General features: G+C 39.0%; 1 protein-coding gene across 18 annotated transcripts in view; it reads left to right on the forward strand.

Moving 5' to 3' along the window:
• Window positions 1–24671, forward strand: part of Csnk2a1 (casein kinase 2 alpha 1) — a 79635-nt gene that overhangs the window by 45127 nt on the left and 9837 nt on the right. For 13 of the 18 annotated variants that reach the window (XM_004840633.4, XM_087188790.1, XM_087188796.1 and 10 more), the window contains 8 exons: window positions 587–646; window positions 2020–2103; window positions 13488–13598; window positions 15007–15108; window positions 16361–16461; window positions 17452–17600; window positions 18914–19000; window positions 21076–22452. In XM_004840633.4, coding sequence (XP_004840690.3) covers window positions 587–646; window positions 2020–2103; window positions 13488–13598; window positions 15007–15108; window positions 16361–16461; window positions 17452–17600; window positions 18914–19000; window positions 21076–21191 — 810 coding nt within the window. In that variant the 3' untranslated portion in view covers window positions 21192–22452. Of the gene's footprint in view, window positions 1–586; window positions 647–2019; window positions 2104–13487; window positions 13599–15006; window positions 15109–16360; window positions 16462–17451; window positions 17601–18913; window positions 19001–21075; window positions 22453–24528; window positions 24668–24671 lie in introns of those variants that run through there. The other 5 variants (XR_015442001.1, XR_015442003.1, XR_015441999.1 and 2 more) reach the window with 2 other exon arrangements.

The raw sequence follows: 24671 nt of genomic DNA on the forward strand, positions 1-24671 counted from the left end.
AAGGGAAATTGTTTTAGAATTAGAATGACAAATTTTAAAGAAACTATCAGAGGATACCACTAGGTATTTAAAGATATGTACAAGTAAAAATTCTGCAGCCCTTTGGAAACTAGACAGGTTACATAACAGTTGTTCAGAGTTTACTTTCAGTTCTTGGACAGGAATAGTTCTATTATAGTAGCTCAATAGATTTGGCATTGTACCATCTGCATACCTACTGAAGATCAGTAGTGCTGTAGAAGGTGGATTAGTTCCCCACTTAAGGGAGTTTTGTCTTTGCCAGAGTGTCTTATAAGTAGCTCCAAAAGTAAATGGAAAAGGAAAGTAAATTATAAATGTTATATTTTCTCTGAACAGTGAATTACAACTTCACCAATGCAAGTTTAAGTATTTCTGCACTTGTACATTCACAGTTGAAAATCCATAGTATCTCTTTAAAATGAGTGTTAAGTTGGAGAAATAGCAGTGATTATATGGGTTTTGAAACAGTAGCAAATGAGCCAAGTCTTAAAGTACTGTAAGGATGAGAAATTGCCTTCCTATCAGCTTTATTTCTTGGCTGAAATGTTGCATTTGTTTTTAACAGCAATTGTACCAGACGTTAACAGACTATGATATTCGATTTTACATGTATGAAATTCTGAAGGTAAGGAGCTTTGGATACTTAATATCTAAATTAGCCTTAGCTTTGTTAAATAGTCCAGTTGATGATAGAAACCCCAGTGAACTTAGTAAAGTTACATTGAAAGAAAGGGCCTATAAGTGTAAGTTTTTAATAATAATTTAATAGTATTCAAACCCTTGGGCTAATGTAAGTTTTATAAGATGGTATTTAGTAATAGGAGTTCAGTTTTTAATGCTTTGCAGAGGGTTTGGAAAAGAACCGAGAGTGTAAATGATATTGTCAAAACATAAAAATAGCTCTTGATCTGCTAGCTTCCAGTGTACTTTATTTCACTTAAAATTGAACAAGTGAAACTATAAACTTTAACTCAGCCTTCAAAAGGTCATTATCCTAAGGATTGTGTAAATCTCTGCTTAGGGATTGCTGATTGAGAATGGACTTTGATAATGAGATCACCAAATATATCTTCCTCCTAGTAGTTACATTATCAACTTTATAGAGGCAAGAATTGCTGAGAGTTGGCTAAGGTTTCTTATTAAACAAGGGTTGGCATCAGGCCTATTGCTTGAACCTTAGAAGTACCCAAAAGAGATTGGACCTTTCCATTTGTTCATGCAATCTTGTGCCAAGCAAAGTTTCAGAAAGTTATGGACATGCTTGCTTAGCTTTGCTAGCTGTAGGAATCCAAGTTGCCTTTGAGAAAAGGCAAGAACTTGGCAAATGACATCAGTTGACTGAAAGGCCAGGATTAACAAACACAAAGCTTACATCACTCAGTTCACCTTAATTTGAGGTTACAAACTTTTCAAAGTGGATTAATTGATGACCTCGATCGGGGCCAAAGAGTGCTTTAAACTCCACAAGCCAAAAGGGTCTTTGTCATAGTATTCTTCGCTTTTGTAGCACAGAAACAGCCATGGATAGTATGCAAACAAATAGGCTCACTGTGTGTCAGTGAAGCATTATTCACAAAAAAGTTCAGCAGGCCAGATTTAGCCCGTGGCAGTTTGTCAACTTCTCTTTTATATTCTTAGCCTCTAAAGAATTACCTGTTCTTCAGATATTTTAAGAGGTTGTGTTTCTGGAGATAATCTAGGCTTTGAATAAGAGGGAGAAATTAGAAATAGTGCAGTTGGTGTATGCTTCGATTTCTTCTGAACAGAATTTTTAAATAACCCTATAAAGAACAATTTGAGGTTCAGAGACCTGAGTTTGCTTGACTATGGGATCCTGAACATGTTACTGAATAATAGCTGTGGAAGTTACTGTCCTGATCCTGATTCCCAGGGTCACTGTGAGCTAGAAGGTGTACATACATGGAAGAAAAAGTCGGGAGTATAAAAAAAAATCACTCTTCTGCAGACTTTTTCCTTTCTTACCTCTTTCTCTCTCAGGCCCTGGATTATTGTCACAGCATGGGAATTATGCACAGAGATGTGAAGCCCCATAATGTCATGATTGATCATGAGCACAGAAAGGTAAAGTAACAGTCTGACAAGTTTTACTAATCTCCATGATGGAGTAAAGCCCATCTTTAACACTTCATCCCTAGTATCTGTTACAGTCCATGACCCTTACTATGCACTCGATAAATATTAGTGACTAGATGAATTAAGTCAACATACTTAAACCGTTATTTATATTCCTGAGAGTGCTATCAAGGAAACATTTGTATAATGGGTAAAACATTTGTCTAGGTCAGGAAATGAGGCTTTTCTTTTTTTTTTTTGGTACTGGGGATCGAACTCAGGTCCTTGCGCTTGCAGGGCAGGCGGCAGAACCACTGAGCTAAATCCCCGGCCCAGAGGCTTTTCTTAACTTATTGAATAACTAGTTTCCTGAGAAACTTCTTTCTTCTCATTTGCCTTCTTTTTCTTACCTGTACAATGAGTGTAATATTCTGCATGCCATTAGGTTAAATGTGAGAATTAAAAGTCCACAATTATGAAGTGTTAAGAAAATACTGCTTTGCTGAGCAAGTGTTGTGAGGCCTTTGAGTTCTGATTTTACATGAGAGCTGTAATGGCCATGTGCTTTGTAACATTTCAGTTTTTTAAGGTGACCATGCCTACCTCTTATAAGCAATGATGACTGTCCCTTGTATTTTGGGGGGGGGTGTGATTTGTTGACTTAACTAGTGATGTTTTAGACACACACTATATAACTGACACTGTTTTAGAGGCTGGGGATGGGAGATTTACACATGAGCAAAGCAGACAAAAAAATACTTACTGAAAAAAACATATTTGGGGGAGGCTGGTTAGGATAGAAAGTTTAAAGTGGCATGGAAAGCAAATAAGGGAATAGAGAATGGCAGAGATGTTTCAGCTTTAAGGGATAAAGGAAGGTTTCATTGTAAAGGTGATATTTTTAAAGAATGCTAAAAGGGGCCCCAGCATGCTGTATCAGGAAGAAACATGTCACAGGCAGAGGAAATAGCTAGTACAAAAGCCCTAAGGCAAGAATGTCTGCCTATTACCAGTAAGTCAGCAGTTAATTCCATAGCAGTGCACACCAGCTGGATATCCTCTAATTTAATTCACTTCTATCTCTGTCTACTTGGAGATGGCATCAGATCCCGGGACTGTTCCACCCTCTCTTTTCAATTCCCTGGTTCTTCCACCTCTGCTTCTGACCAGCGTGCTGTAATTTGGAGTTCCCACAACCTCCTCCTTAGGTTCAATTAACTTGCCAGGGTGGCTAGAACCCAAAACATATTTATTGGATTATTTGAAAAGATATTGTTAAAGATGTAGATGAAAAGATTGCATAGAACAAGGCATGTGGGAAAGAGTGCGGAGAGCCTCCATGCCACCCTCAAGTGCACCACTATCTTGGATCCTCCACATGTTTGGCTGTTCAAAAACTCTCCAAACTCTGTCCTTTTGGGTTTTTATGGAGACCTCATTGCGTAACTGTCATTGAAGCATGGACAACCTTGCAGCAAAGTGATTTTAACAGAAAGGATCTGATCAAATGCTGATAGACTGAGTGGAAAAATTCAGTAAGGTTTGTTTGTTCAGATTCTTCTTTTAGTATGACTGCTGCCAAAGTGGGCACTGTTCAGATTCTTCTTGACTTCTCTGTACAGCATTCCTCTCAGATAACATCATAGGACCCCTTCTGAAATGGACATCTTGGAAGGATGACCAGCTCCAAACACTTTTACTTTCTTTTTTTTTTTTTTTTTTAGCACCAGGGATCGAACTTGGGTCCTTGAGCTTGTGCAGCAGGCGGTGAAACCACCGAGCTAAATCCCCAGCCCCACTTTTACTTTCTGTGATCCAGTAGGGAAGAGAAATTCCATTCTGTGGTCTGCTTTGGAGAGAAAAAACATGCAAAAAGAGGACAGAGGGAGAAAGTTTGCTTTCTGGGGCTTAAAAGTGCCCCCAGCATTGCTGCCTTTTACCTTTATTTTTCTGAAATTGCCTCAACAACCAAGGACAAAAAAAAAAAAATCACATATTTTACAAAGATATGCCTATCATTTTAGACCTCTAGGATGTCTATGGAAAGTATAAGCCAGGATGAAAAACTAGAATATAAGTACATCGTAGTATTACAGACTAGCATGTTGGAACAGCAGCAAGGATAGAGCTGGGATAGAAAGAAGAAGAGCAAGAAGTGAGGTCAGTGAGGTAAACAAAACCAAATCATGTAAACTCTGACAGGTCATCCATTGTCAAACCTTTTCTCTGAAGATGAAAAGCTTTTGCAGAGTCTGAGAAGAACAATTAGCATGTTTTCACTAATTCACTTCATATATATTAGAGGCTAAAACAAAAAATAATGATAATACCAGGTATTGGAAAAGCTGTGAAGAAACTTGGTATCTCATACATAGCTGGTGAGAATATAAAATTTTGGCTTTTGGGGGGGATACTGGGGATCAAACTGGGGTCCTTTTGCTTGCGCAGCAGGCGGCAAAACCACTGAGCTAAATCCCCGGCCCCAAATTTTGGCATTTTGGAAAAAGGTTTTATAGTTTGTCAATTTCATATGTAAATGTATGCTTACTGTGTAATCCAACTATATCATTTATCTAAAACTTGGGTCTACACAACAACCTATAAAAATGATTTGAAGCTTTATTTCTTTTTTTTCTTTTTTTTTTTTTTTTTTGGTATTAGGGATCGAACTCAGGTCCTTGCGCTTGCAAGGCAGGCGTGGTGCCACTGAGCTAAATCCCTGGCCCTTGAAGCTTTATTTCTAATAGATCAAATTTGGGGAAAAAATACTGCCAGAGGTGCTGGTGCTGCATACCTGTAATACCGGCACTTGGGAGCCAGAAACAGAAGGATCACTCCAAATTGAGAACCATCATGGGCTAGAGAGTGAGTTCAAGGCCAGCCTGAACTACAAGCAGAATTCTGTCTCCAAAAAAAAGGAAGAAAAATACAGTTGTTCTTAGATAGGTGAATGGTAATAGGCACATCCCGGATTACTGTTTCTGAGTAGTGTCACTCAGTAATAAAAGGAAAGAACTGTTACATGCAGCAACTTGGATGATTTTATGGTGAGTGAAAAATGGCAACACTGTATCAAAAATTATGTTAATTGCACACACCTATAATCCCAGCACTTGGGAGGCTGAGGCAAGGAGAATCACCACCAGTTCAAGGCCAGTCTGGACTACAAAACTAGACCATCACAAAAAAACAAAGTGATATGTAATGATCCTCTTTACATAACATTTTACTCATGACAAAAATATATTGATTGAGAAGAGATACTATTAGGAGTTGGAAAAGCATGTGGGACACCCATGTGGTGATGGAAGAGTTCTGTGTCTGGTGGTGTCATAAATTTGCACCACACATTCACCCTAGTAATATAAAACTACTAAAATCTGGGCCAGGGATTTAGCCTAGTGGTTCCGCCGCCTGTCTCACAAGCGCAAGGTCCCAAGTTCGATCCCCGGTACTAAAAAAAAAAAACAACAAACTACTAAAATCTGAGTAAGTTTTGTGTATGAATTGTTCCAATGTCAGTTTCCTGGTTTTCTTGAACTGTAGGTATGTTAAGTGTTGCTATTGAGGGAAACTGAATGAAGGGTGCACATAACTTATACTATTTTTGCAACTTCCTGTGAATCTATAACTTTCTTTTTCCCAGTACCTGGAATCGAACTCAGGACCCTGTGCTTGCCAGGCACAACACCACTGAGTTAAATCCCCAGCTCATATAATTGTTTTAAAAAGTATTTTTTTAGGGCCAGGGATTTAGCTCAGTGGTTCCGCTGCCTGCCTCACAAGCGCAAGGTACCGAGTTCGATCCCCGATACCAAAAAAAAAAAAATGATTTCTCTTTGGGGCCGGAGATTTAGCTCAGTGGTTTTGCCGCCTCCTGCACAAGTGCAAGGACCCGAGGTCAATCCCCGGAACAAAGAAAAAAGTTTTCTTTTAATGACTTTATTATCAAACACACACATACGGAAATTAAAACCACTGAAAAAAGAACAATGCAAGAGAAAAGAAACTACAGTAATATTCAAATACAGTAGAACTCAACCAAAACAAAACTGAAAAGCACTCAAACATTTTTCCATATGACTTAAAAAAACATCTGAAGCACCAACAAGACACCAGAGGATGTGATTTGTTTCAGAAAGATCCCCAAAACCAACATTGAACAAATAGTGGTCAGGAAAAAAAACTCCAGTTAGCTAGCAAACTCCACATAAGCCAAGCTTCTCCCTAATTTAAATTTCGATATAGTCATATGACGCATGATGGAAACACAATCGGAGAAATATATTATTAGGCAATTTCATCCTTTTGTATCCCTAATTACACTTTCAGTTTCTCATGCTAGAGAAACTATTTGGTATTTACACAAGTGTGTCCTCTATTTATTTCACTTAAGAGGATGGCCTCAATGTGCATCCATTTAGCTATAAATGTCTCTAGTTTCTGGTTCTTTATGGCTGAGTAGTATTCCATTTTATTAAAAAACCACATCTCCTTTATCCAGTCTCCAGTTGATGGGCACTTGGGCTGTTTCTAAGCTTTAGCTATTACAAACTGTGCCGCTATAAACATGGGTGCACATATATCACTGTGGTATGATGCTTTTAATTCTTTTGGGTAGATATCCATTAGGGGGATAGCTGGGTCGAATGGGACCTCTAAGCCTAGTTCTTTGAGGTATCTCCATACTGATTTCCACAGTGGTTGTACCAGTCTGCACTCCCACCAACAATGGAGAAGGGTTCCTTTCTCCCCACACCCCTGCTAGCATTTGTTATTTGTTGATTTCTTGATAGCAGCCATTCTTTCTGGGGTGAGGTGGAATCTCAGTGTTTTCTTCTGCATCTCTCGAATAACTAGTGATGTTGAACATTTTTTCATATATTTATTTGCTGCTTTTACTTCTTTTAGAAATGTCTGTTCATTTCAGATGCCCATTTTTGAATTGAGTCTTTGAAATTAGGGGGTCTGATTTTTTTCAGTTCTTTATGTATTCTAGATAGTAGACCTTTGAGGAGCCACTGGTAAAAAAATTTTCCCACATTGTAGGTTGTCTCAGTTCTGTTGCTGGTTTCTCTTGCAGTGCAGAAGCTTTTTAATAAGATGAGGTCCTAGTTGTTGATTCTTTGTGCTAGTTCCCGTGCTACTGAGGATTTGTTCGTAAAGTATTTTCCTATGCCAGTGTCTTCAAGAGTTCTACCTAACTTACCTTCCAGCAAATTTAGTGTTTCTGTCTTGATATTTAAATCTTTAATCCCCTTCAATCTTAGTTTAGTGCATGGTGATAAGTATGGGTCTGATTTTAATCTTTGGCAGGTTGAAATCCGGTTTTTCCAACACCATTTATTAAATAGGCTATCTTTCCTCCAATGAGGATGGTTGGCTCCTTTGTCAAAGAGGAGGTGGCTGAGCATATCTATAGTTGTTTCTGCATCTTCTAATCTATTCCACTGATACTCGGGTCTGTTTCTTTGCCAGTACCATGCTGTTTTTGTCATAGTAGCTTTGTAGTGTAGTTTCAAGTTGGGGATTGTAATACCCCCAGCCATATCTCTGTTGCCTGAAATTTCTTGCTATTCTAGGTCTCTTCTGGTTCTAAATGAATTTTTGGATTGTTTTCTCTAGTTCTGTGAAATATATTGTTGGAATTTCAATTGGCATTGCATTAAATATAAATAATAGTTTTGGAAGTATGGCCATTTTCACTATATTGGTTCTTCCTATCCAGGAACAAGGGATGTCTTTCCATTTTCTTATATCCTGCTCAGTCTCCTTTTTCAGAGTGCTGTAGTTTTCAGTGTAGAGGTCTTTTGCTTCCTTTATTAGATTGACTCCTAGACTTTTCATTTTTTTTGGTTGCTATTGTAAAAGGAATTGTTTCCCGAATTTCTCTCTCTGCATCTATTATCTGTATATGAAAAGGCTGTTTTTTGAGTGTTGACGTTATATCCAGCTACTCTACTGAATCTGTCAATTAAGTCTAGAAGTTTTTTGGCAGAGTATTTTGGGTCTTCTGTGTAATGTATCATATCATCAGCAAATAATGACAGTTTAACTTCTTCCTTTCCTATTTTTATTCCTTTTATTTCTTTTTTCTAATTGCTGTGGCTAATGTTTCGAGAACAATATTGAACAGGAATGGTGATAGTGGGCATCCTTGTCTTGTTCCTGATTTTAGTGTGAAAGCTTTCAGGTTTTGACCATTTAGTTTAATGTTGGCTGTTGGTTTTTCATAGATAGCCTTAATCAAGTTGAGATAAAGACCTTCTATTCCAATTTTCTGTAGGGTTTTTATCATGAATTGGTGTTGGATTTTGTTGAATGCCTTTTCTGCATCTATTGATGATCATATGTTTTTTGTCCTTGACTCTGTTAATATAGTGTATTACGTTTATTGATTTATGGATGTTGAACCATCCTTGCATCCCTTGGATAACTCCTACTTGGTCAGGGTGTATGATTTTCTTGATGACCCTCTGTATTCTGTTTGCCAGTATCTTGTTGATGATTTCTGCATCTGTGTTCATTAGGGAGATTGGTCTGTAGTTCTCTTTTTGGGTTGGGTCTTTTCCTGGTTTTGGAATCAAAGTAACGCTTGCTTCCAGGAATGAATTTGGAAGCCTTGCTTCCCTTCCAGTTTCCTCAATGAGTTTAAAGAGTAATGGCTATAGTTCTTCTTTAAATGTCGTATAGAATTCAGCAGTGAAGCCATCAGGACCTGGGCTTCTCTTTGTTGGTAAAGTTTTTATTACATTTTCAGTTTCACTCATTGTAATTGGGATGTTTAGAATTTCTATATCTTCTTCATTTAACTTTGGCAATTCGTATGTGTCTAGGAATCTGTCCATTTCTTCTGTGTTTTCCATTTTATTAGAGTACAGGTTCTCGAAGTAGGTATTGATGATGCTTTGGATTTCTGCTGGATCTGTTGTGACTTCAACTTTTTCATTCTTAAATTTTTTTTTTTTTTTTGGTACCGGGGATCGAACTTGGGTCCTTGTACTTGCCAGGCAGGTGGCAGAACCAGTGAGCTAAATCCCCGGCCCAATCTGTTTCATTCTTGATTGCATGGATTTGAGCCTTTTCTTTCCTTTTTTTGATAAGGTTGGCTAAGGGTTTATCGATTTTATTATTCTTTCAAAAAACCAACTCTTTGATTCATTAATTTTTTGTATCATTCTCTTAGTCTCGATTGCATTGATTTCTGCTCTGATCTTTATAATTTCCTCTCGTGTGAGCTTTGGGTTTGTTATGCTCTTCTTTTTCTAAGAGTTTGATGTTCTCCATTAGGTTACTTATTTGAGATCTCTCTGTTTTCCTAATATGGCCATTGAGTGTTAAGCATTTCCCACATACAACTGCTTTCATTGGATCCCATAGATTCCTGTATGTTGTACTGGCATTATCATTTACTTGTAGAAACTGTCTAATTTCTTCTTTAATTTCATCTGTGACCCATTGGTTGTTCAGAAGGGTGTTATTTAATTCTGTGTGTTTGTGGGAGTTTTGCAGTTTATGTCATTGATCTCTAATTATATTCTACTATGGTCTGATAATATATAGAGGGCAACTTCAGTTGTTTTACATTTACTCAGACATGTCCTATGAGCTAGCATGTGGTTTGTTTTGGAGATTGAACCATGTGGAGCTGAAAAGAATGTGTATTCTGATTTAGTGGGGTGGAACACTCTAAATATGTATTAAGTCCATTTGTTCAGTAGCTTGGTCAGTTCCAGAATTTCGTTGTTAATTTTTTGTCTAAATGATCTGTCTAATTGTGATAATGGGGTATTAAGATCCCCCACTACAATTGTATTAGGACTTATTTGGTTTTTCGTGTCCATTAATGTTTGTTTTGTATAGTTGGGGGCATTTGTATTTGGTGCATATATATTTAGGATTGTCATCTCTTCCTCTTGGACTGTTCCCTCCACAAGGATGTAGTGACCATCTTTGTCTCTCTTCATTAGTTTTGGTTTGAAATCTTCTTTGTCTACAAATAAGATTGCTACCTCTGCTTTTTTCTGGGTTTCTGTGGTGTGGAGAACCATTTTCCATCCTTTTACTTTCAGTCTATGTATTTCTTTTTGAGTTAGGTGTGTTTCTTGTATAAAGCATATTACTGGATTTTGCTTCTTAATCCATTCTGTCAGTCTGTTTCTTTTGATTGGTAAATTGAGACCATTAACATTGATAGTTAAAATTGATAGATATTGACTCATCCTTGTCATTTTGTTTTACTATTGTTGGTTCTTTTATTTCTTTTTTTTTTCCCCTTTCCCTTTAGTTTCTTACCTTGCCTGGTGGCTGCCCTCTGTTGGGCCTCATGGAGTTGTGACCTTCATTGTCTTTTTCTAAGATATTGCTTAGGATTGTTTGGAGTGCTGGTTTGGTGTTCATGAAATTTCTCAGGTGTTCTTTGTCATGAAAGTATCTAATTTCCCCATCGATTTTGAAAGATAATTTTGCAGGATACAACAGTCTAGGTTGGAAGTTATTTTCTTTTAGGGCTTGAAATACTTGACTCCAGGCTCTCCTTGATTTGAGGGTTTATGTTGAAAAATCTGCTATGATTCTGATGGGGTTTCCTTTATAGGTGATTTGTTTCTTTTCTCTGCCTGCCTGTAGAATTTTGTTCTTCTGTTGGGTTTCTGGGATCTTGATTATTATGTGTCTAGGCATAGATTTTTTTTGGTACCAGGGATCGAACTCAGGTCCTTGCGCTTGCAAGGCAAGCTACGGAACCACTGAGCTAAATCCCCGGCCCGACATAGATTTTTTTTGATCATGGCTAGTTGGGGTTCTATATGCCTCACTTATCTGTATGTCCAGTTCTCCACCTCTGTCTGGGAAGTTTTCTATTGTTAGTTCTGTGAACAGTTTTTTTATGTCAATTGTATTTTCTCCTGTTTTTTTCATGGACTCCTATCAGTCTTAATGTTATTCTTCCTTGCATCATCTAGCAGCTGCTGGATTGATTTCTCATGGTCCCTTACTATCTTTAAGAAATCTGTTTTCATGGTCCTTAACCTCAATCCTGTCTTCTATATCTGATATTCTATCTTTAGATTCCCTTAATCTGCTCTGCATGCTTTCAGTGTAGTTTTTAATCTCTTGAATATCTGTTTGAATCTGTTTCATGGATTCCATTTCTTTCTTATGTTGGGTGATCATGGTTTCCATTTCTTATCCTGGGCATTCATGAGCATGTTTCTGAGCTCATCTATTTTTTTTATCTGTTTCTGTTCTAGAGCCTCTAATCATGTCTTTCACTCTGCTCACCATCTCTGTAGTTATCTGGGAGATTATTTCTGCTTTGAATTTTTCTAGATCCTCGTTCATCTGTTTTGTTACTTCCTGTGCTATCAGTTCAGGGTGTCCATGTGGTTGATTATGAGACTTTTCCACCTCGTTTTCCCCAGAAATTGCCTTTTGTGGGGTGGAAGTCTGAGTTTGTGCCTTGCTTAAATGTCTTCTCATTTTTGTTTTTGGTACTGTCAGTTATAAGTCAATGAGTTTCAGTAAGCCAGTCACAGACTCGTGAGATTCAGGCAGATTTCTGGCTCCAAGTCCCAAATTGAGCTCCCTGTTCTCCTGCAGGGTTGAACTCTGCAAGGTTCTATTACAGGTTCCAGCTGTCTTTCCCCTGAAAATATTACAGGTTCTAATGGAAGGTGATGATCCCTCCAACTTACCAAGTACGGTGGTGTGGTGTGCCTATATTGCAGAGATTCTCTTCCCTTTTCCAGTGGGCTTCAGTTTTCATCAGGGAGCCTGAGAGAGGCCCTCTCTCTCTCTGTTGTCCACTTCTGCAACTCAGGACAATGGCCTTTATGTCCCCCTTTGCCTCTGTAGTGTGGAACCAGGTACCTGTACAGCCAAGAGGTCGGGGGTGTGGGTTGGCTGTTGTTACAAGCGCCTGCCCGGCCAAGCTGGTGGGTGGTATGCCTGCGGGCGGGTGTGTGTGTGTGTGTGTGTGTGTCGTCCTCAAGGTCTCCTGGATGCAAGTGGGTGGGCCAAGCCAGACTGAGCAGGGCGCATCCACCCGCATCTGACCTCAAGAGAGATGGTGGTAGCAGAGGCACTGGAGATGATAGTAATGGTCAGAACATGGCAGGGCCAAAAACAAAAAACATAATAAAGAATATAGTAGAGCCAACAAGATTGGTTGACATGAAATGTGAGTTGTTAGGGAAACAAGAATTCAAAGTCAGTCTTGTTTTCACCTGAATTGAATGGCAGAATGGTTGAAATCACCTTTAACCAAGGGAGAGAATGTGAGTAGAGTTGGGTTTGCTAGAAATTGGAGGTTTAGTTTTGAGTCCACAACTTAAGAACATTTGAGTTGCAAACTTTCACAGATGTACTGTAGAAGACTCACTTTATTGAATTAGAAACGAATCCAACGTAGAAATGTTGTTCCCAGAATGGAATCATTCATAAATAATTCATAAATCGGGGACTTACCATGTAAACAATGACTTTTAGTGCCTGTTTAGTCAGACATTATTCTTCAGGGCCTGCTGTTCACACTTCCAGAGCATGGATTGATCCGATGAAGTGCTGCTTGTCCTACTAGTCTCTGTCCACTTTCAGGACCCATTTTGGTAAAATTCACTCAGCAAATATTTATTTACTGGTATATAAGTTTATATTATGTACCAGGAATTGTGTTAAATTCTCCAAATTATAAAGGTGAATGAAACAGTCTTGCCCTCAAGGATATTTTAAAAAAGAAAGGTAACAAATATATCATAAACAACTGCACGTTCTGTTAAAGAAGTTATATCTAAGGTTCAGAGGACTGAAGAATGGTTTGTTCATTCTGCTTGTGTGATTAGAAAGACTTCATTGAGGAGCTAACTTAAATTTGCTATCCCTCAAAATAGGGAGCTGTTCACTGGTAGATTGCAGAACATTGGCTATCAGGGATGTTTTAGTGAAATGAACAGTTTAAGAAATTCATGAAAACAATGCAATGAGAGTGTAAAATGTGGAGAAAGCTGTCTATTAAGCTGAGAAATTTTATTTTTATCCTTAAGGCTATGGGTAACCAGTAAATGCCTCCCTCCCTCCTTCCTTCCTTCCTTTTTTCCTTCTCTCCTTTATTTCTTTTCCCACACACACCACCCCACCCCACAGGGTACTAGAGATTTGCACTGAACTACATCCCCAGGCCTTTTTTTGAGACAGAGTCTCAGTTGCTCAGGCTGGGTTTGAACTTTGTGATCCTCTACCTTAGCTTCCCCGAGTGCTGAAATTACAGGTTTGCAGTACCACACCTAGCTTTAATGTGACATTGGTGGAGTTTAAGAGTATTTTAATGCCAGAATGATAATAGCTTAGAGGAAGATAAAATTGTTCATGGTTTATTCTCATTGTTTTTCTTTCAGCTACGGCTAATAGACTGGGGCCTAGCTGAGTTTTATCATCCTGGTCAAGAATATAATGTCCGAGTTGCTTCCCGATACTTCAAAGGCCCTGAGCTACTTGTAGACTATCAGGTGAGAAGAGCAAGTACAGTTTTAGTTCAAAGTTTATTTTGCCCATAATTTGCAAAAAGTCACTTTGTGCTTTTAAGCAAACCATTTATGCACATTTCATAGCTGTTCCTTATATGTGAAATATAATATAGAAATCATTTTATCCAGCATAATTCATGTTGCATTATGTCAGTAGACTATAAATGAATCGGCATTTTATCCCAAGAGAAAAAAATAACACTCAAAATACTTTTTCTAGTCAGAAATTCCAGAACTGGTTGAATTTCAAGCTAGCCTTAACCAACTTTTAAGAATAAACCCAAAATTGTTCCTTTGTATATTAAATTGTATCCTAAATATAAAAAGACCCCCCTCAACGAAAAGTTTGGCGCTTGTTTGTTTTTTTCTTTTGGTACCAGGGATCGAACTCTGGTTGTTGTGGTTGTGAGGTGGCAGAACCACTGAGCTAAATCCCCGGCCCCAAAAACGTTTTTTTTAAAATTACTGATAGATTTATCATGCGTTTTTTTGTTGTTGTTGTTCGTTTGGTTTTTTTTGTTTTGTTTTTTGGTACCGGGGATCGAACTTGGGTCCTTGCACAGCAGGCTGTGAAACCACTGAGCTAAATCCCCGGCCCTTTGCCATGTGTTTTTAAAAGCTAAAAATCTACCAGGTAAGGTGGCACTTGGGAGGCTGAATCAGGAAGATTGCTGTGGGCTCAAGGCCAGCTTGGGCTACATAGAGAGTTTAAGGCCATTCTGAACTACAAAGCAAGGCCCTGTCAAAAAACCAAAACCAAACAAAGTAGTTTTACTCTGTCCTAAAAATTCCATTTCTGGGACCTAAAGAATGTAATCTTAAGCCCAAAAACACAATTTACATTTATTCCTTACAACATTAATTCAAAATAGTGATGAACAAAAACACTGTCCTAAATATAGAAAACTTAAAAGATTAAATTCTAATACATTTATAAAATGAACAGTTTGGGGGTTTTCTTGCATAAGTGAAAACAGTTCAATGCCGTATGTCCAAGTTGTTTATAAACTGGATGAAAGAACATACAGAAGACTGAAAAGAACTACATGGAGTTATTGATATTTTGGCTGGCTGACTTGATTTATTTCTTTTTATTTGTTTTTGTTTTGAGACAGGGTCTCACTATGTAGTTCAAGCTAGTCTTGAACTCACTATGTTTCCCTGGCTGGCTTCAAACTGAAAGCAATTCTCTGCCTCAGCTTCTCAAGTGCTGGGATTACAGGTGGGGGCCACCACTCCTGGCTTTCAATTTGTGATCCCCCTGCCTCAGATTCTCAGAGTGCTAGGATTACAGCTGTATGCCACTGTGCCCAGCGAAAAGTTATTTTTTATTTTGAAGGGACAACCCTGGGGATTCATATATGATAACTATGCATTTCCTTTAATGTAGATGTATGATTATAGTTTGGATATGTGGAGTTTGGGTTGTATGCTGGCAAGTATGATCTTCCGGAAGGAGCCGTTTTTCCATGGACATGACAATTATGATCAGGTAATATATATTGTTCCCATAAGGAACTCACCTATCTAATGTAATGATGGCAAGACTTGCCCACTCTTCAGAAACCCCAGTGGATCTTGATATAATACAGATTCCTCCTCCCACCCACCCTATTTGTTCAGGATCTCATAGGATAGGGAATAATTTTCACATCATTGTTTGTTCAGCCTACCTGACATTGATCTTCAGATGGGTATTTCTGGGACCTATCAGTTCAGCCTTTTGAAATCAGACTTTATTTGGTTCTCCCTACCTACCGTGGTCTTTTAAATTTGCATTGCTTGTTTTATTGTGAAATAGACATGAAATATTTTATAAAGCATGAGTGCAGTTCAAAGAATAATATTTCAAATGAACAACCACGGAATGTCATCCAGACTATAAAGAATAGTGCCATACTGTAGAACATCCATGAACTTTTATTAAGTTTGGAAATATTTTCTTTCGGTCCCAGGGGTCAAAATCAGGACCTTGCACTTGCGAGGCAGGTGGAGCACCATTGAGCTAAATCCCCAGCCCTGGAAATATTTTCTGTAACATGTTTCTGTGCTACTTCTGTGATCCTTTGAATCTCTCTATATGGCTGAATTTATATATCCGTAGAAATACAGGTGGTATTTTTTAAAACAACTCTACTTTCCCCTTTGAATATCAAGGGGCTGTTTCATTCAGGAGAACCTGGAAAGTTTCTAGGACTTTGTGGAGGTCCTGTTGACTTCTTCCCTTTGAACATAGTAGTTATCTTTAATGATTCAAAGACTGCCACCTGAAGTTCAGTCAGCAACTGTCAGTTGGTAAGCTGAACTGAGGGATATAGAAAAAGGTCTTATCTGTAAGGGAATCGAACAGATCAGGAACTTTGTCAGAGTAGAAGTGTGACAAGGAACAGAAGGAAGTGGTGGTGAGTAGTCTTGAGTGTGGAAAGGTAGCTTCCCAAAAGAAGTGACATCTTCATTTCGATTTTGAGGGTGGAAGAAGTAAGACCGTTATGGGGACATTTCAAGAGAAGGGACCATATTATAAAGCATTTTATTTGTTCTTTATAACATTTTCATAATGCATTGAGTTAGGGATTTTTATGTGGAAATCCATTTTTGCCACACTAAGAAGTTTAAAGTGGTAGTAGATAACATTCATACTTGGAGGCATGTTGATGCCTTTTTGTTAATTCAGTAATGATTAATTGTTGATTTAATCATGTAATGTGAATATTGTGTGGGTTTTTGTCTTTCTTCAATACTAGTTGGTGAGGATAGCCAAGGTTCTGGGGACAGAAGATTTATATGATTATATTGACAAATACAACATTGAATTAGATCCCCGTTTCAATGATATCTTGGGCAGGTAAGTCATACATACAAAATCTGTACATCTATGACTCCCTTTGGGCATAAACTAGTATTTGGGGTCCTCAAAGTAGTCATATTCTCTTTGTCAACATTGCTAAAATGGGAGAGTGGGTCTGGTATTGTAGGGTGTTGTATTAAGCAGGCAAGAGTACACATTATAGTCAAAGGGTTCCTGTGAAGTTAATGAAATACAGGTTCTGAAAGAGGGTTACAGTTGAGTCAGAAATCAGAATCTTAGCAAGGCATAGTGGCATATACCTCTAATTCCAGCTACTCAAGAGGATGAGCCAGGAAGTTTCCTAGTTTGAACCTAGTCTGGACTACTTAGCAAGACCCTATCTCAAAACTTTAAAACATAGGGTAGGTGGCTAGGGATGTAGCTCAATGTCAAGGCTCTATCCCTTGTAGCCAAAAAATAAAACTCTTTTGATTTGGCTTGCTTCTTTAAATGACAGATGCCTCCCCATAAGAAATAAATAGATTAATGTGCAGACAAATTATTCTGATGTTAGTGACTAGGCACAATACTTACATACTAACTGCTTAGCAGGAGCTGAACCTTCCTTATGCAGACTTTGCTGGTCAAGTGGCAGAGATGACAGGAGTGTGTGTGTGTGTGTGTTTGTGTGTGTGTGTGTGTGTTTGTGTGTGTGTGTGTGTGTCTGTGTGTGTGTGAAAGAGTCTGGTTAGCTTAGATGCCTGACCCTCCCTGCTGCATAGGAGCATTCACATCCAATAAAGTAACGAATGAATTATAGTTCTTAAAATTGAGAGGACCTAGATTTCTCTTATGATACACTACTATTCCCAGTCTCCAGTTAGCTTGTAGACCCTATGCCCTCTGTGGCAGAGTGGTACAAGATTACTAGCTGGAATTTTACCTCTGGTGTTCACTGAGCTAGCCGCTAAGGAAGATACATAGGAATGAAGTTGGGAATCTCTGCCCCAGATGGCCCATTTTTCATTCCTTCATTTGGTCTTGCAGACACTCTCGTAAGCGATGGGAACGCTTTGTCCACAGTGAAAACCAGCACCTTGTCAGCCCAGAGGCCTTGGATTTCCTGGATAAGCTGCTGCGATATGATCACCAGTCACGGCTCACTGCAAGAGAAGCCATGGAACATCCCTATTTCTGTGAGTCCAACTGTCCAGAGCCTGGCAAGCCCTGGGCAAGCCCTCCCACACTGCCCTGCAAACTGTATGAGGTGAGGGAGAACATGATGTGAAGAAAGCTCCAGCCTAGAGTCCTGTAGAATAGAGCTGTAGTACAGCTCCTGTTAGCTCACTGCAAAGTTGCCTTACCTGCACTGAGTCAGTTTCTTTGCATAAGAAAAACATTATCAACTGTTGTACAGAATTGTTCAGAGGATTGTTACCTATAAAATTCTATGTGAGCGATGCTTCTTAGTGTCTAGTGTGTAGTGGTTGAATTAAATAAATCTCCCATGTCTGTTCTGTCTCTAGTAATCATTAATTGGAGAGAGCCAGTGAGAATTACAAGTGTCAATATTATATGAACACCTTGATTAGGTTAGTGAGTATAGTTAAGTATACCGTCTTATGGGCCACTTAGACCCACTGCAGGCAGTGATGATGCCAGCTTCATCATTGGATTGTTCATGGGGAGTTGTAGGATGGTTTTAGACTGAATCACTTACCCTCTTGCCCAGTTTCCTGTACCTGAAGCAAATGGACAGGCTGATTGGGATGGAGAGTGAGGTCTGTGGTCATAGCGATAACCTACACAGACCTATAGCTTTGCACCATGCTTTGAACAGCTGAGCTGTAAACCACTAAAATCAGTTCATGCTGAGCTGAGTGTGGTGCCACATGCCTATAATCCCAGCACTTAGGAGGCTGAGGCAGGAGGATCTCTTAGTTTGAGGCCAGCCTGAACTACATAGCAGGACCCTGTGTCAAACAAAATAAATAAATTCAGTTCATTCTAATAATAAATCTGTCTTCACCTGGTTAGATTGATTGTATTGTCTCCATTAAACCCCAGCATGACAAGTTTGATTTGTTTTTTGTTTTGTTTTGCTTTGTTTTCTTTTTGTGTGTGTTTTTTCTTACCGGGTTCTGTTTGTTTGTTTGTTTGTGTACCGGGGATCGAACTCAGGACCTTGCGCTTGCCAGGCGTGCGTGGTGCCACTGAGCTACATCCCCGCCCCCCACCAGCTTCATATTAAATTAGCTGTACTGTGGATAATTACCTCATCTTCCTACCATTTGGTTTCAGAGTTGACCTTTCCAATTGCATAGGAAAGGTATATCTATTTTGTGCTAATAGTGTAATTCATGGTGAAGGCCATTGCCACCTTAGATTCCAGAAATAACAATGAAGTAGAAATACAACACAAAGATTGAAGGTAGCTACTCTGAAGCCACCTAGACAAATTAGCTTAATTTTTTTAAGCAAAACAGAATCTAACTTTTCTCTTTTCTAGATACTGTTGTGAAGGACCAGGCTCGAATGGGTTCATCTAGCATGCCAGGGGGCAGTACACCTGTCAGCAGCGCCAACATGATGTCAGGTCAGTTCATTGGTTAATTCCTTTTTTCAAAAAAGAAAGTTGAAGTCAGTTAGATTTAATTTTGTCCCTCCTTCATAACCTCATTTCTTGTTTACTTCTCTGTAGGGTCTCAGTGACATACTGTAGCTTTTCCCACCAGATTTCAAGGTGATTTTGACACTCAGTATAGTCTAGCTGTCTTTTTTTTTTTTTTGGTACCGGGGATCAAACTCGGGTCCTTGAACTTGTGAGGCAGGCAGGGGAACCACTGAGCTAGATCCTGGCCCCTACTTTAACTATCTTTAAGTAGAATGTCATCAGTCTCTTTCAGATCAGAATCACAGCATCCCAACAAAAAGTTTCTTGTAAGGTGCTTCAAGTCCCAACAAGCTATGAAAAATTAAAAGAAATCTTTTCATCTCACAGTTTAGAATGACAGTAGTTGAGAAGCCCTCAGAAACGTTGAGAAATTGAGGACTGTATGTATAGACAGCACCCAACTGGGTACACTTGTCATGAGGGTAGTACTCAGATACTCTTCATTACTGCCATGATACTTTTTTTTTTTTTTAAGAACCAGCTACCTTTTAGAATTTATCCTCCAGTATCCTTCCTGTGTGCAAAATGACATATAGCCAGGCTTATTCACAACCTAATTTATAATAGCATAACAATGAAAAGAGCTATCAGTAGGAAACTGATTTAAATCATTTATGGGGCACCTATTCAGTGGAATATGATGTGGTCAGAGAAAAGATGACTAAGTGTTCGGTGTTGTTAGAGCTCTAGCTCTAAAATAATGTAAATGAGGGTGAGGTATGAAGAACCATGTGCAAGAACAGGAGTATGTAAATATAATCACATTCTTATATATGATTTTTACATACATATTCTCACAAAATTATTTTCGTGTATAGACACAAAATCTTGAATACATCTCAAAAATGTTGCCCTAAATTGGCCAATCAACAGACTTTTCTTTGAATATTCTTTGAACCTTTTGTATTTTAAACTATATGAATATGAAATAGACCCCCTAATCCATAGTTTTGGTTACTTCCAGTGCAAAAATAATTTGTCACGACTTTTTAAAGAGAAAACACATTCACATCATTTTCACTACAATATACTGTTCTAATTCTATATTGTTGATCTTTTACTGTGTCATTTATGCATTAAGATAAAAACATAGTATATCTGCAGTTTCAGGTATCCTGGAATATGTGCCTTGAATATAAGGAGGAGTAGTGGGGCTTTTTTATTTTTTTTTGCGGGGATGGGGTGGGAGGCGTTGAGATAAGGTCTCACTAAATTGTTCAGTTATGTGGGATTGGGCTCAAATTTACAGTCATCCTGCCTCAGCTTTCCAGAGTTTATAGGTATACACCATCATACCCAAACTCTGTATAGCATTTTAAAAATTTAATAACTGGGTGATTGAGGGCAAGCTAAAAATAATTCTGTTAACTAGAGAAATGGAAGGAATTATTGGAAATAAATTTCAAAGCACCACTTCGCCTTGGAGGTGGGAAGTACTTCTTTCTCACTCAAAATGACTTAGTAATTTTGGGAGCTGCCACCTTTCAGAGCAGCATGGTATGAAAGCATGTGCGCTTTGACTGCCGTCCTGTCCTTTTCAGTGTGGTAGTGACTATATAATTAATAAAAATTGAAGAAAATATAAAAGTTGAGTTCCTTAGTTGCCCCAGCTGCGTTAGAGGTGCTCAATAGCTACATGTCACTGGCTGGTGGTGACCACATTAGAAAGCACGGGTTCCAGAGCAGATTGTTTATTGCACTGTGCTACCCTAGACAGGCCTGTGATAGAATCCAAGCATAGTCTCCATTTACTAGCTGTTTACCCTGAACAAACAAACTGTTCAAACTCTCCAAGTTAAATTCAGGAGGACTTGTCATTTTAATTTGAATTTACAAGAATTGTACTTTAAATATATATGTAAAAATGTGGCCAAGAGGAAACCTCAATAAAGAATGAATTTTCATTGTTTTATTTTTGAGATAAGGCCTATGAAAAACTGGTGGCTAAAATTGGCATGGTTGATGTGTCTGGCTTACTGTCAGCTCTTTTCTTTCAGGGATTTCTTCAGTGCCAACCCCTTCACCCCTCGGACCTCTGGCAGGCTCACCAGTGATTGCTTCTGCCAACCCCCTTGGGATGCCTGTTCCAGCTGCCGCTGGCGCTCAGCAGTAATGACCCCAACTTTCTCCTGATGCCTGAGCAGAGGTGGGGAAGTCCACCCTCTCCTTGATGCAACTTGCGCCTGGCGGGGAGGGTGAAACACTTCAGAAGCACCGTGTCTGAACCGTTGCTTGTGGATTTATAATAGTTCAGTCATAAAAAAAAAAAAATTATAATAGGCTGATTTTCTTTTCTTTTTTTTTTTTTTTAACTTGAACTTTTCATAACTCAGGGGATTCCCTGAAAGATTACCTGCAGGTGGAATATTTCATGGACAAATTTTTTTCTCCCCTTCAAAATTCAGTTTCTCATCACTAAAGAACAAAATATAAACCAGCCTCAATCCTGGCTGCTGCATTTGGGTGGAAATTTCTTCCCATTCCTACCATTGCTCCCCCGCCATCCTATACTCTGGGGAGGAAGGGGCGGGGGTTGTATCTCGTGCTCTTCTCCAGAGATTACAAAAATGTAGCTTCTCAAGGGAGGTGGGAAGGAAGGAGGCAGGATGGAAAAGAGGCAGGGAAGACCCAATCTGTAAGAGCAGTATACTGCTAGTCATTTGTTCCATAAGTGCTTCAGTGCAGTTATCCTGGCGACTCTAGTGGAAGCGTGTCGTACTTACGTGGAGATGTTGAAAATCTACCCAAAAGGCAGACAGATTCTGAAAGCATTTGTTCAGTATGAATCATGTTTTATTGACCTAATCCTAATCCAGCTCATTTATAATTTTGGTGTCAGTTTAGTTTAAAATTGTGACAACATCCCTCTGAGGCTCCTACCTTGGTCCTTTTCCCTTTCATGTCTCAACATGTTGTGCTCCATAGCTGGTAGGAGAGAGAAGGCAAAATCTTTTTCAATTTGGCTTGGCCATCTTGAAGTCAGTTATTGGGCATAACTTACTGCTCTTTTACAAAAGAAAAAGAAACATTATCTATATAGGTTTCATGCTAGCAAATCTAAGAGCTAATGGAGATGCAGCCACACTGGGTTTCATTTTAAGCTACCTTCTTTTCCCCCTACCTTTTCCTTCCCTTGTATGCCATCCAGCGAGAAGACCTGCTCCTCAGTCTTGTAAATGTATCTGAGAGGCAGGAGCAGAGCCACTATCTCCAATGAAATGGAAATGGTAGACCTGTAATTATGGGAAACTATCAACTCTTGTTACAGCCTTGCCACCTTTTGCTGTGTGTATATATATACTTTGTCCTTCATATGTGAAAGATCCAGTGTTGGAATTCTTCGGTGTAAATAAACTTTTGGTTTTATTTATCAAGGTTAGATTTAAGTTCCCTGTGTAATTCTCGCTGGGTGGGTGTCACATTCACATCTGAGGGGCCTGCAGCCCTGTACCGTGGAGGCTTCCTAAGGCCCCCATTTGTATACACCCCTCGTTCGACCCATGGTACCGGGCAGGGCAGAGAGGCCTTAAAAAAGCACCACAAGCCAAAGTGTCTCTGGGGATTAAGGATCCTTTGCCATAAAACTCATTTTGTGTCTCAGCAGTGCAGGGATTGGGGATGGAAAAAGTTGCCAGTTTTTGTGTGTGTGTGTTTATAAAGTGGACTTTCCACTGTAAACCAACCACCTAAGTTTATCAGGTGCTTCACTGAGGAAGCCTAGTTTTTTAAGCACAATAGCAAAATCATCAGCTCTGTATTTTCTCCTCTTACTTCATTACAGTAGCTGTTTATGGGGACTAGGAAATATTCTTCCGACATTTTAAGGCCTAAAATCTTAGTTCCCCATTCTCCTGTCTTTATAGATTCACAGGCCTTTCTCAGCTGGGCATCATAGGTAAACATAATTGTTTGGGGAATTAAATTTAATGAACGTACCTAATTTTGTAACCCATCTTGATTTTAGTAACTTTATCAAGGTGGTGGCTTTAGGGAATATAGTGGTAAACTTTATAGAAGAAGCTAACACCTCCTCTTGTATGCTTCTCAACTGTAGGGAGAGCTGAAGAGAAAACATTCTGACTGGCAGGGTGATTTTCTTCCTTGGGGCCACTTACAGTGACTGTTTATTGTACTTTACCCTTTTATGCCCTAGAATGCTGTGAGGGTTACCATGTTGACTTTGTGCAGAAGCTAAAAGCACCAGATGTGCCAGAGATGCAATTTGTGATTACATTTGCACTGGATTGTGATTTGAACAGGACACTTAATAACTAATGAAATCTTTCTTTTGGTAGGGAGGAGGGTTGTAGATGGATTTCCCACCCTGGTCTTGTAGCTCAGAAATCTAGGTGTAGCTGAGACTGATGTGGAAGCTGCAGACAGCTGGACTTATATCCATCAGATCTTGCAAGAACTGAAGGTGTATGCAGAGGACTCTGAAGTGCAACCAAGAGCCTTTTGAAATAAATAGAAGTTGTTTTTGTTTTTATGCTAGAGAGTCACTGCAGAAGCATGGAGAGAGTTTTTAAATGATCCAAATGGGGGAGGGGGGCCAAGGGTTTACAGAGTAACAACTTCTGTGTTGTTGTAAATTACCTCATCTGTATACCTTGTATTGGGACACTATTTCTCAGCACTACCTGTGTCTGCATTGCTTAAATGGCAGGAAATGGAATGCCAATATAAAACAGCTATGTTGGCAGTTACTCTGGAAGGTTTTCAAAAGTATTTTTTAACTTTGTTTGAAGTGGCCCCCCTCTTTTTTAAGTTTAAAGTCAGAAATTCCCCCCCCCCTTGATTTACTGGTTGTAACTGTATTGTAATTGGTATAACTAAAACATACCTGTGCTGGGAAGAAGTTGTGCCATGAAGGTCTTTAATTTTTTTTTAATAAAAACATTTAAATAAATGAAATGTCCCTGAAGCCTGAGCAATATGCTTCTCCAACCGACACCGCGTGTGGTAGATGGCTTAATTTTCACATGATTTGAATTTACTATTGGGTTGATGGAGATGTTAAGCGGGATGGATTGAGATTGGTCAAGGACCTCTAAAATCTGCAAGTTTTTGATGTGGAGGAAACAGTGAAGGGAACATTATGTTGCTGAACAAGACTCGTTTCATTCCTGCCATTCTTTTACACACTTGGTTACTAGGCAAATCATGCAACTTCTGAATTAGTTTCATCTATTACTTGGGGTCACTGTTTTCTTGGGATTGAGTGTATATCAAGCCTGGCACCCATTAGGGCCTTGATAAATCTAATTCCCCTGGCCCTCTGGTATGGAGTCTTAGTCTTTACTTTCTTGTTAGTTCACAGTACACTCCTTGACAAAGATCCGTCCATCCTCAGGACCACTGTGTATGTTTGGGCAAGGGAGACCAAGTGAGTTACCTTCTGAGATCTTTTTTAGCTCTGCCACTGGTTTTTTGTTTTGTTTTTTTTTAAGTTTGAGTGGTGTTTAAATAAAAGGCTCATGAAGACTGTTTCGGCAGAAGAAACCAGTGTACAGAGAATGACATAACTCCTGTGGAAGGTAGCTCAGCCATGGAGGCCATTTACAGAGTCTTTGGAGGCCTGGAGTACTGGTGA

Source organism: Heterocephalus glaber, unplaced genomic scaffold (genome assembly GCF_053883595.1).
Source record: "Heterocephalus glaber isolate CG9 unplaced genomic scaffold, H.glaber_assembly_v1.0 deba00001532, whole genome shotgun sequence".
NCBI classification, from domain to species: domain Eukaryota; kingdom Metazoa; phylum Chordata; class Mammalia; order Rodentia; family Bathyergidae; genus Heterocephalus; species Heterocephalus glaber.